The sequence below is a fragment of the Trachypithecus francoisi genome, unplaced genomic scaffold (assembly GCF_009764315.1).
Source record: "Trachypithecus francoisi isolate TF-2019V2 unplaced genomic scaffold, Tfra_2.0 Lachesis_group12, whole genome shotgun sequence".
NCBI lineage: Eukaryota > Metazoa > Chordata > Mammalia > Primates > Cercopithecidae > Trachypithecus > Trachypithecus francoisi.
In genome coordinates this window covers 59,155,918-59,169,607 of record NW_022681457.1, presented here as the reverse complement: position 1 = coordinate 59,169,607, position 13,690 = coordinate 59,155,918, and the positions used below count along the sequence as shown (strand labels likewise).

The 13,690-nt window shown below is 34.9% G+C and overlaps 1 protein-coding gene across 1 annotated transcript in view; it reads right to left on the bottom strand.

Moving 5' to 3' along the window:
• Window positions 1-3,101: 3,101 nt before the first annotated feature.
• URI1 (URI1 prefoldin like chaperone) overlaps window positions 3,102-13,690 on the bottom strand; it is a 74,443-nt gene continuing 63,854 nt past the window's right edge. The window contains 6 exon segments of the mRNA XM_033225580.1: window positions 3,102-3,918; window positions 6,594-6,843; window positions 7,619-7,761; window positions 9,497-9,848; window positions 11,216-11,384; window positions 13,482-13,539. Coding sequence (XP_033081471.1) covers window positions 3,736-3,918; window positions 6,594-6,843; window positions 7,619-7,761; window positions 9,497-9,848; window positions 11,216-11,384; window positions 13,482-13,539 — 1,155 coding nt within the window. The 3' untranslated portion in view covers window positions 3,102-3,735.

Genomic DNA, 13,690 nt, shown 5'->3' with positions numbered 1-13,690 from the left:
CATACTGAAAAAATAAATCTTTAAAATCAACCAGGATGTGGACAGAACCCTCAAACAGTAAAAAGTGGACCAAGAGTACAAATCAGTCCACAGATCACAGAGGGTGGGAAAGAAAAGGACCTAAGAACTTCTTTGAAAAAACTGTTTCTTTACTGATAATATGAGGCAAAACCCAAAAAGAATTGCGTAACAGTGCAATGTAGTTAATGTGTTTCTCCTAGGGTATGAATTAGCTCTTCTGAAACTACATGTATATTACAGTGGGAAAAAAAAACAGTTAAGTAAATAAACTGCAGACAAGAGGCAGGTTACTCATGTTGTAAACCAAGTAACAGATCAGGAAAAACAGAAATTAATGCTGTGGTATTAGATTAGAATCAGAAGTATCAGTGCAAACTCATGGCTTTTAATAAACAGACACATAAATGTATATTCATTAATACATATACATATATTTCCTAGCTCTATCTGCTGAAAAGGCCCAAGAGGCAATGACACCCCACTGGCAATTAGTATACTTAACTGAACAGATGTTGGTTTCTAAACATCATGTTCCAATGAAAGGAACCAGGGTTCCTTGAAGTGGTTGTTTCCAGGGCTGGGACAGGAAAAATAGATAGTCCTGTAGTATTTTGTGGTGCCAGTAAGAAAGTGTTCAAAAAAAGATAGGAACTTGTTGAAAGAACTCAGGAGTTAACTCAAAGGAGCTCCTAATGGGCAAATGCAGAAGAATTTGAGCAACAAAACAATGGTAGTAAGTAATGAATTTTAACCCATATAATAAAATATCCAGGTGTCCACAGATATAATCAAATAAGCTGGGAGACAGAGGTATGGAGACAAAGCTTGTTATTATAAAAGAATTTTAAGAAATAAATGTGGAAGAAGAGGGCAAAACAGAAAATCACCTTTAGGCAAACACCACAGTGATAACTGTTACAGACAAGATCCACCAATAAATGCAAAACTTAGCATAAGTTGGAGAAAAGAATTTGCATGTCTCATGTATCGCTCCCAAGATATGAACTACAAAGGGAAACAGTAATTTTACAGTGGAGATACCTGGCAGATACCACCTTAACCAAGTGATTAAGACTGACACACCAAAATAAGGAACTCAAAATGACACACTAGAATGTACCTCTTGATATGATCCATTTTCTGTGGTATTTTTTTCAAAATTGCAAAACCTCAAGGCATCTGAGTACATCAAACAAATCCAAACTAAGGCACATCCTCAAAATATCCTACCAGTACTCTTCAAAAATATCAAAGTTATGAAACACAAACTGAGGAACTGTTGGAGACTGAAGGAAAGACTAAGGAGCAATAAGGAACAAATAAATACAAGATGGAGTCATAGACAAGATCTGGGGAACAGAAGAACACTAGTTCTTTTTCTAATGGAAAATTTGGTGGAAAAGTTGGTGAAATTCAAGTAAGACCTGTAGTTTAAATGTCATTGCACCAACATAAATTTCCTGATTTGGATAATTATATTATGGTTCTATGTTGTAATACGGAGGGAGGCTGAATGAAATGAGGGTATATGGGAACTCTTGGTACTATTTTGTGCAATTGTTCTGAAGGACTAAAGTTACTATATTTCAAAATAGAAAGTTTAAAAGAGAATCTCTTGGTCTGTTCTGTTTTATAACGGTTTAAAACAGAACAGGTAAGACCTTCATTTTGTCCCAAACTTTAATATAAAAAAGCTATAATTTTAAATTACAATTTAATACTTTGTTAGAAGACTGAAGCTATGAAACGGGGCAACACTATTTCATGGTCTCCAGAGCAGAACATGCAAAAATGTGTTATCAAACACTTCATCTCCTTCTCCTATCGTCTTGTTCTATGAGGGAAAACCTATCTCAAAGATGTAATTAACATAGGCTCAAAAACAAGTTTGTGAACATGAAAAATTATTTAATGACAGGCGTCTTGAAATTACAAATCTGTTAAGAACACCACAATAGTCCTAAAGTTTGTTTCTGGGGAAAAAAATCTAGCACAGAAAGGCTCATGTGAATAGCAATTCCTAACGAGAGCACCTTTGTGTGTGTAATTTCTGCTTTGGTTTTGGTGGGGGTTGGGGCATGAACTGAAAGAAACAGTTTTTAACTAGAAAATATATGCACAGTTGATCTAAATTGACTAAAGAAGAAATCTACATTTTTAGGTGATCTTTCAAAATCAGTCCTTGGTTTGAATTATCCATTAACTAGTGGGGATTCAAGTTTGCCCCCTTGTCATTAAAATACATATTCATAAAACTTTAAAGTTGCACTGTTCTAGTTACAAATAGCTTCTACTTTTCTAGGACATAATTTCACTTTGTTTAAGAAGAATTCATTAAAGAAGCTATAAATAACCTTTAAATATTTAGCCATGAATAGAGGGTGGACTGGCATTGATGGCTTATTTTAGTACTAACGCAGAATGCTTTTGGTTTTTTTATTACTTTTTTTTGAGACGGAGTCTCCCTCTGTCGCCCAGGCTGGAGTGCAGTGGTCGGATCTCAGCTCACTGCAAGCTCCGCCTCCCGAGTAGCTGGGACTACAGACGCCCGCCACCTCGCCCAGCTAGTTTTTTGTATTTTTTTTTTCAGTAGAGACGGGGTTTCACCGTGTTAGCCAGGATGGTCTCGATCTCCTGACCTTGTGATCCGCCCGTCTCGGCCTCCCAAAGTGCTGGGATTACAGGCTTGAGCCACCGCGCCTGGCCCAGAATGCTTTTTAAAAGCTACATTTTAGCATCATGCATCAAGCTAATGATTAACTTGTATGTTATTTTCAATGTTAGAAAAAATTTATCTTTGAGGAGTTGTGCTCAAAGTAAATGTGTTATTTCAGTTAGTAGGAAAGTAGCCTTAAAGAATGCAAATGTTGGGACGATGAAATTGTAAGGAATATTTATTTAAAACGTTTAAATATCTAGACCTTTCCTTGTCTCCCAAAACATAATCCCAGTGAAACTGCAAATAAGGGAGAAGTGTCTGAGGAACTGAAAGAATTCCAGATCTGTTGTGTGATACATGTAGCATATATATGAATCAAGGACATATCTGTATTCAATTTTGAATCATAAAGTTCACAATATTTTTGAGACCAAGTTTCATAAAGTTTTTACTGGAAAAAAAAAGTTTTACAAAATATCTTTCCAAAGAAATTTTCCCATAGAGTACAATTAATTCATGTAGCTTTCTTCCTTAAAGATTACAGTATGACATTCAGAGGGGCAAGGTTTCTTGAATAGCCAACTAGCTGCAAAACCTACAAGAGAAGTAGATTTTTTTAAAGTGCCTTTAAAATGTGAAAGCAAGTAATATAATTGTTGAATCTATTTGAAATTTTAAAATTTTCTTTAAAATGGTCCATATGGTATGCACAATATCACAGCTGGCACAAAACTGCCTGTATTTAGTTTGAAACACAAAAACAATGCATATGAACAGTATTCTTTGAAAAATAATTCAAAATGCTGCCACTGCATCATAAAGGCAAACTTAGACAAGAGTGTTAACAGTATTCAGAGAATTAACAAAACAAGCCGAATATTAAAGTATTCAGACAGTTACTTTGATTTTTTCAAATACCAAGGGTAAAAGAACTTCTTGCCAAAGTAACTCAGGATACCTTATTTCAGACTACATGTAACCTATTTTGCTATAGATATTCTAAACAAATGAACAACTAGGTTTTAGGATGTAAATTCTCATTTCCTAGCCAGGGCCTAGTTTTTCTGTTGCAATCCGGCAGCTTTAAACTTTGAAACCCTCTTTCCAGTTTCTTCTGATGCTTTCAACAGAACTTCCTTTCGTTCTGGAATAGTGGGTAGTGCAGGATGAGCAATGGCTGGGTGTGGTGTTAAGGAAGGCGACACAAATTCTTTTTCTATAACAGTTCCAGAAAAAGCCTAGAAAACAAAATCAGGTTATGGTAATAAAATGCAAGTAAGACACCCACAAAATCTTCCCATTCACTAATTTGACATTTCTTTTCATTAAAAGTAAATTCACAAGATTTGTGGCTAGACAACACCACTACATCAAAATACTAACTGTTCAGAGAAACCAACACCATTAAATTTTAATTTCACCACCAAATAGAAGTAATTTTTACAGTATACATGCAAGAAAACAAAATGTAAAATGTAAATTTTACATTTTTCTGGGAAAAAACAGAAATGGATAAATAAAAGGTCTTCAAACTTTCATACATTCCATTCATGTCCAGCCCATGCTGTGAAAAATAACGTATTAAAATAAAAATGCTATTAGGGTGTCAAACTCCGACTTTTGTACATCAGTTGATGAATGAGCTATCCTATGGTGGCCTTGCCGCCTGCTAGCCAATAGCTTAGTTTCACCAGTACTGACATTTCTAACTGAAATCTCTTTGGTGGTGTTTATGCAATTATTTAAATATTTTATTGCATTTTGCCTCAATTTTAAGAGATCAGTGGAAGTTGAAAAATAAAAGTGCTGACACTAGTAGGAATAAGCACAGGTTTCAAAATTTTAAGACAATTAACTCTGACAGAAATCAGAAGTTCCACAAAAAAAGAAAATGACTCAATTTCAACTGGATGTTTGCTGTATTTAATCTGGTCAACTGTATGTTCAACTGGAACAGAATTAAACAATGTGCATAAATTGCTGGAAATATCTGTACATGTGGTTTTATACAAAAATAGGTAAGACCCAAGGAGTTTTTTTTTTTTTTTTTTTTTTTTTTTTGAGACAGTGTCTCCCTCTGTCACCCAGGCTGGAGTGCAGTGGTGCAATCTCGGCTCACTGAAAGTTCTGCCTCCTGGGTTCACGCCATTCTCCTGCCTCAGCCTCCCGAGTAGCTGGGACTACAGGTGCCCGCCACCATGCCCGGCTCATTTTTTTCTTTGTATTTTTTAGGAGAGATGGGGTTTCACTGTGTAAGCCAGGATGGTCTCAATCTCCTGATTTCGTGATCCGCCCACCTCAGCCCCCCACAGTGCTGTGCTGAGATTACAGGCATCAGCCACTGCACCCGGCCAATTTTTTATTTTTTTTTCAAAGATTTCTGATATTTAGAACCTCCATCCTTCCCTCTACAAACCAAAATTTGACAGGTGAACTTTAATGTACACTTTGCTTTCCTCTGTCTACCAACTGCTCAAAATTAGTTAAAACAACATTATCACCTGAATAATTTAAAAAGCCACCTTCTTCTACCTTGCCCCACCATTGAAACAAAAACAAAGAAAGCCATCTCTCTCCTACATTATTTTTGGAGTTCAGCTGGTAAAAGCAGCTTAAAGCTTACTTTCCTAAAAACTCCACTTTATCACGATGAACATAGAGCCTTCCTCTCCTTCTTCTATTTAAAATGCTTTTGAAAAAGAGATATTTTAGCATTTAAAAAGATACTGAAAAGGGTATCTTCCAAAGTACTTACCATAATCATGAACTATTTCTCTGATGTTAAAAAATTTATAGCAACTACTATTAAACATTTCCATACAAAATGCAAAACTAGTATGGGTGAAATAAAAAATAGGTTCCACACTCTAACTCTAACTGTACCACGATACACTAAGTCCTTATAAAAAACTAATATTCAAATATTTATCAGCAAAAGTCTACATCCATTACCTGTTTTCTAACAGTATGGAAGACTATTAAATAAGGTAAGATACTTTCCAGGTCACCTAAGATCATTATACTGAGAAGAGGGGAAGAAAACATTCTAGTCATATGTACTGTCCCTAAATGCTACCAATCTCCACCCCCAATTGCCATTTAATACACTGAGTATAATATCATTTAGTAAAAGCAATGGAATTTTTATATAAGATTATTTATATATGCATGCATCTTATTGTATATACAAATGTATACATTGATTTGATCCAGGCATGGGTTCCCCAATCTTCCTACTTTTTAAATTGAAAACTTCAAATACTCACCAAAACACAAGAATGAAGAAATTAATAGCCTTATATTTCACAGACATACTTATTTGGGGATTTCCTAACCTCCCCTGCACCGCCACCAAAAACTGTAAGCAGCATGGTGGGTGAAAGTGTATTCAGTGTGCACTATTTTTTCTAAGGACATGGTCTACAGCTTTCATCAGATTATAAAACAATTCCATAATCCCCCAAGAGTTAAGTTTCACTGGAACACGGCAAAATATTAGACTTTAGATAATTATCTGCTATGCATGCATTATTTTTCTTTAACTTAGCCAAGGTATTTAAAAGAGAATAGTATAATCTGCTCCTTACACTATCAGAAAATGACCTACTGGTAATTTATTTAAAATAAACTGCTAAATAATTTCCTAGCTACAAATGTAATACATAATGCCAAGTAAGATATTTTAAATTTCCCATTTTGCTGAAATAGAACTTGTCTTAAAGTTTATCAAAAAATAAACTATTTGAGTATCACAATATTTGTACTGTTTGCTTGTGACTATTAATTTTTTATTAATTAGTATCAAGAAAGTATGAAACCTAGAATTAATTAAATCTTATGACTTTTCAGATCAAATAGCTAAAACTGGCCAAAGATACTATATGAAATAAAGAATTAAAAGATACACACACACCTCAGGTGTTACTGATAAGGGCAAAAGTTTCTTTTGATGATTTTCTTGTGGTTCCTCTTCCAAAATGCTCTCACTGGTGTCACTGCAAGTGGCTTCTTCGCAACTGATACTCCTCAAAACTCCCCGCCTATCATCAAATTCAGCAGCACTGCTTTCACTGGTGTCGCTACACACACTATTCTCTCTACTTCGAGACTTTAGGATGGATTTGCGAGGGACATATTCTCCATTCACAACGTCAACAAAGGCTCTGTGATATTCAAAACATATATACATTCACTGTACGTAACTCATAAAACTGAGAATAACCTTTTGAAAATTTCCTTAAATCTATTGTAGAAATTAATCTGAACATTTTTATTAAAACCTTCTATCTAAAATAATCACAATCACAATTAATTTTAGAGCCTCAAATGACATTTTCATACTATTTTGAAAGATATGATTTATCTGGCCTAATAAAACATAGCATGTTATTTTTAAGCATGTCCTAGGTGGCAAGAGCATAGTTTGCCAAAACTCTACATAAAGTTTTAGACCCACGTATACATTTAGCAGTTTTCACTATTTAATAAGGATCATAAAAACAGTACGTATTTTCAAGTGATAGTTTTCTCAACCAACAATTCCAAAAAAAAAAAAAAAATGCAACAGTATAACTTCTACTCTGAAAAGGTAAACTGCATGCCAAGCATATTATGGCTGTGGTAGAAACCTACGGACCCAGCCCACTGGAAACAAAAATGCATTTCTGAAGATACAAGATTTTCTGACTAGACCATTTGGAAATGTTTCAAAAGCACTGGTGAAGAGGAGAAAGTGAAAAAAAAAATTCCTCTATTCCCACTGCTCTGGACTGGGAAGCTACAGTCACTCAGCCTATCAGATTCTAAGCTAACTCCTCAGAACACTTCACATTTCAGTGAGGGTCTTCTGTGTTACAAACAACTTTCTCTGGTAAAGGTTCAGTGGCAGAAAGACAGACAAGGCCAGCAGACTGTCCTGCAGCTATGAGCGCCTCCCACCTGTAAATGTCAGCAGGTGTCTTGATGGTCGGCAGCTCCTGGGCAGAGTGGCCACTGCCAGTGCTGTTCTTTCGTTTACGTTTGGCTTCTTCTTTCTTTTCACTGAATTTTAAAGTGGTATTCTTTCCAGTATTTATTCGGACCTAAAATTTCAGAGCAAGAAATTAAGAACCTTTTGACAAATTAAATAAAAGTGAAATCAAAACAAACTCTGTAACTAAACAAATAATAGTAAGAGAGGCAGCTGAAATTTTCTGATGCTGAAATGATGTGCATTATCAGGTGGAATTTAAAAAAGTCCTTACCTCACAGATCTATGACCTCTAAAGTAAATCTTTAATAACAAATCCTAGTCTTCAGTGTCTTTATTATTGTAGAGAAAGCAAAATACATTAGAACTAAATGCTAGATTTCTTATAAGCTTCATTTCACCCGATTCCTTTGATAAAAGTTTTTGGCTTGAATTACGTATTTCAAAAGAAAGTATAAACAACAACAACAAAAAATTCAGTGAGAATATAATCTTTAAGTCATAAAAGTACTATTAAATAGTGCCTATTTAGAATTTTTAAAACATCTCTAACTTTTAGAAATTGAAGGGGTAAAAAAATAAAAACCCACCCTGTTCAGGGTTCACATGGGGTTAACATGTTATTTTTCCTCCCCTAGTCAGCACTTAGACCATACTTTCCACAATAATGCCCACTATTCCCTATAACATTCCTGCAAATAATATTTCTTCTTTCTATCTAAATGAAAACAGGAAAAAAGTAAAAGCCTGGCAAAAGAATCACAAAGCGACCTTTTCTGGCTAATCATCTCAGTCAACTTTTCCCGAAGAATAGGGGAAGACCCCTTCAGTCTGACATATTAGAATATAAAAACACATACAATTATTTCACTTCATATTGGAGCAGGAATAACTCACGAAGCTAAGAAATATCAAATATGTTTTAAACATATTTCATTAAATAATAATCACACACACTTAAGACTGACACCACAGACCCTTAACTCTGATACAGGCAATTGGGAATATTGTGTAGAAAGGGCACTCACTGAGGCGAAAGAGTTTCTGTTTTATTACCAACCAGATCTATGTCTACTAGGCCTTAAATTTCCCTGAGAAAGACGAATTAGACGAATTCCCAGTGCCTCCTTAGAGCAGCACATGGAGCAGAGAGAGGGCAAAGATGGACTTAAGGCAGCCAATCCTTCCTTCAATCAGAGCCAACCTGCTTTGATCTATTTTAAACACTGGGATTCTACAGTAAGTATGGAGGGAACAAAAGGCTTTTCATACTAGAGAAAAGCTTTAAAACTCTGTATTAGAAAATCTCCACAGTCACCCCAGCTTTAAAATGCCAAAATTCTAAAGTCATGATTATCCACAGATGTTTGTATTTACTTTGTCAGAAAAGAAACTAATTTTTACTTTCTCCTACATTTTCCCTTTGTGCTTATGAAGTATTCATTTTATGTCCATAGAAAACAACCTGGCATAATTAAAAATTTAACTAATGCAGTCACTTTCAACATGCTAAGCACACCAAAATGTCCACAATATAATTAACTCCAGGATTCTTGAGAAAACTCTCTGAATGAAGGACAGGTGAAGTTACAGTAGTTGCCACTCAAATCTGATCCCCTTCCAGACCCCAAACAATGCATTGTTTCAGAGAACAATGGACCAATACCAGCTAACTAAATTTTTTTCCCCCTTTTTCTTCTTAAATTGGTCAGAACAAGAGGCAAAAGATGATTTTCCTGTCTGGCACTATCAACAATGATAATGACCGTTAATACTGCTTTTAAAAAAATCATAATGCTTAATGTTCAAATTATATGCAAAATCAGTAAAGTTAAAAGTATACAAACCCTCTTAGGCTCAACAGTATGAGAAAAATATATTGTTGGTATAGAATTATCTCCAACCCCTAAAGCTTCATGGTCATTATCACCATCATCGTCGTCAATGTTGTCGTCATCCTCATCGTCATCATCATCATCATCATCACTGTGGTAAGAACTGGAACCATTCACTGAACAGTTCAACTGACTATTCATTTGAACACTGAATGGTTCTGAACTTGCAACATCCTTATGACAACTGTCCAGAGTATGAGAGTCTGTTACTTGATGCATCGCATTCACATTTGTGTTATGATCTTCCTTTTCCTCTTCAGAAGATGTCGTATCTTCTCCATTTGCAATCACAATATCAGGCTTACTAGTAAAGGAAAAGAAAATTAACAAGATCAAACAAACATACTAGAATTTTACATTATTTAAATTTCCAGTTAGTTTCCATGGGTAAATACTAAGATCTTGAATAAAGTATTTTTAAAACTAGAACTCTAAGTTCAAAAACAAAAAAATGTTTTGAAGTTAACAAAAAACATTAGTTCCTATGCTGCTTCTATATATTGCAGTTATTCAGACATAAGTAGAATACAGAAGATAATTTTTTTATCTTTGCAAGAAAGATACTGGCCATATGCAATATAAATATAGTACCAATAATAAAAAAGTTGTAAGAAATTCAGAGAACATGTATCTCTATTTAAAGACCAGAAATTGAAACCACACAACTATAATACACACTTATTTTCTACTCCTATACTCAGATTTTTACAATGAGTATGTATTACTGTAATTTTAAAAAATAAAGGATTTATACATATGCACATTAATATATTTATACACACGAGTGAACACTTACCATACTTGATTCTATAAAAGATTTGAGGACCTTACAAAAATAACAAAATCGAAAATGCAACAGAACTGAAATAACATCATACAAAAATAGAGAATCATGTCCAAGAAAAATCACAAGATTCAAAACTGGTTTTTAAAAATGAATAGTATCAGTTAATCAAAAAGACCTAAGAATTTATAGGTGAAATGGTAGGAAAAAGAAACTTGTATGCTTCCTGCCCTATTTTTCACAGAAACTAATTATTGCATATGGTACATCATTTAAGCAAAATAATATAGGAACTTCTCGAGAAGCAGACTTCATTTAGCATTTTAACAATTCTAAGTATGTGCTAATGTGTATTTCAAACAGCAATTTGGTAAAGTTTCTCATACATATAGCTATCTGACCAGATTACAAATTACCTGCTCCAAAGTTTATAAAAGGAAAGCAAGAACAAACATTTTACCGTATCAAACTTAAATTCAAAGTGTATTTTTGTTTTTCACAACACATTCAAAGATAGAGCACTATCCTAGGTGTAATATAAAAATACTTCATTTAAAATTGAACATTATATATATTAAATCCAAGATTATTAAAAGTCAACTATCTGGTATAATTATACAAAATAGGCTATAATAAAAAAAAGAAGATGTTGATCTTAAGTATTAAAGTATATGCACATGCATGGGAATATGCACAAACACACAATCCTATAAGAAAATATTCCAAAGAATTAATGTTTATCTTGAGGTAAAAGGATTATTGATAATATATTATGCTTCCCTGCATTTTCTTCAATGAACACATACTATTTTATTAATGAAGAAAGATTAATGAGGAAATGTATATAGAAACAAATTATCTTGGAAAGATAATCTGTCATCAAGTACCTATCGAGTTCACCCAGCAATTCTTCTTGTCTCTCTAGTTCTTCAAGTCGAGCCCACAGTTCTTTATCAGCAAGCAAATCCTTGGATTTCACATCATTTGCAATATCTGCTTCAAAAATATCTGAAGTTTTTGGTTTGGAATGCGGTTTATGAGCAATTCGGTGTTTCGCTATTTAGAAAAAGGGAAAGACATGGCTGTTAATAGTCAACATGAAAGGCCGGGCGCGGTGGCTCAAGCCTGTAATCCCAGCACTTTGGGAGGCCGAGACGGGCGGATCACGAGGTCAGGAGATCGAGACCATCCTGGCTAACACGGTGAAACCCCGTCTCTACTAAAAAAAATACAAAAAACTAGCCAGGCGAGGTGGCGGGCTACGCCTGTAGTCCCAGCTACTCGGGAGGCTGAGGCAGGAGAATGCCCTAAACCCGGGAGGCGGAGCTTGCAGTGAGCTGAGATCTGGCCACTGCACTCCAGCCTGGGCAACACAGCGAGACTCTGTCTCAAAAAAAAAAAAAAAAAAAAAAATAGTCAACATGAAAAAGGCACAAACCCAGACTTAATGAGACTTTCTTTTGGGGCAAGGGAGATATTGAAACAGAGTGGTCACAACTTTTAAGCCAAACAGGGGAACTCCAAGGATGAATGTCTCTTACAGCCTTGCCACTCAAAGTGTGGTCCATGGACCAGCAGCACTGGTGTCCCTGGGGAATACTTCAGAAGTGTAAGCTCTAAGGACACCCCAGACCCACCGAATCAGAAACTATATTTCAACAAGAGCCCCAGAGAATCTGCATGCACATTAAAGGTTGTGAAGCAGAGCTTCAAAAATGCATATGGAGAAATGGCCACAATGCACCCTGGTTATAAGGTGAAACGCAACACATAAATGATAAATTTCCATTTACCATCCTTACTCAAGGAAATCTAGTTACTACAGTAGCATGCAAAAGCCTTGTCAAAGGATACTTTAAACTCCAGGGTGCTGCCAAGGAATGAATACCCTACAAGGAAACAATAGAGGCTCATCTCTGTAAAGTTCTATTATCATTTTACATATGAACATCTCTACTTTTTAAACTGCTTCATTTTATTTGTAATCTTCATGTGAGGAAAGAAGATGGGTCAAATCTGAACTCAGAGTATCTGTTTTTCATTTTAGAAAATGGATTATTTTGTAATAAAGCAAATAAAGGCTTTATTTGCTTTATTAAAGCAAAGTAATGGGAAAGTAATGGGGAAAAGTCTAAGATATGTCCTGTTATGAGATATGGCATTATTAGATGACCTCGAGTCCATCATATACCCAAATTTGCTGCACTGTTGTATAAATCTGAAAATATCAAAATTATGTTTCATAGCCTTATTCTCTGTAACTATTATTGATAAGACAGTAGTTAACAACTTTATTTCAGACCTGTGCACTCATAATTTGTCACTGGTCAGCACAAACAAAAATCTTGTCTTTCTGTTCTTTAACTTTAACATGTATCTCCTTTATTTCACCTTCTAAAGCCACTTCCTGTTACATGTGACATGGGTTCTTTCAACCACTAAGTTATCTTAAAGAGTTCATTACCAAAATGCGAGCAGTAAAAGTCAAAACAAATGCTCAGTACATTTGTTTAGGACACTGTACAGTCTTCTACAGTAGCAGATAATAAGTCATCTGTAATACTTATACAATTTCACTACTGTTAACACTTTACAACTGACGAAGAAGCCACTGGCTTTACAGAAGTAAACCCAAACACGTAAGCCATCCTTGGCAAAAGAAATCTACTGGGAGGAGATGGGAACAACCTGCGCAGGGAAAGCCACTGCAGGCACCATAAGAGGAATGGCTGAAATACACTCACATTCATTCATTCTCCAAAGACAGCATAGAAAGCTGCAGTTTCAAAAGGAGAAAAACTAGCAAAAGGTATCTTAGGACTTCACCACGGTCAGAGATCAAATCAGGAGCAGATCCATGTTTAGAATACACATCTTCTGAGTTTTAGAGGTTTGGAGCACTGGAGAACTTTGGGAGAAAAAAGCCATGTAATCCCACCACTAAAACAGACCAGTCAGGAATCACATTCTTAACCAAAAGTTATTTATCCATTAATGTTTCACATAAAAAAAACCTAATAAGTAGAAAAATGTTTGCATCCTAGGAATTTGTAACTGTATTCTAAATCCCAAACATCTCACAGAAAGCCCAGAGAAAATCAACAGAAATCAAAATATCTAAATAGCTACACATAAAACAATCTTATTGCTTACCTTTAAATTCAAAGTCACATTTAATTTCTTCCCTTATGTCAACGATATCACCTGCAGCCTAATTTTTAAACAAACAAAAAAAAGCATATTAACAACACAAATCTCCAGCATACTAAAATTATCCAAAGAGCAACTATTCAATCTAAGATGTCTGAAAGCATTTTAAACGTAAATTAATTTGTTCCTTGGCTGTAAGATAGCTTCATATT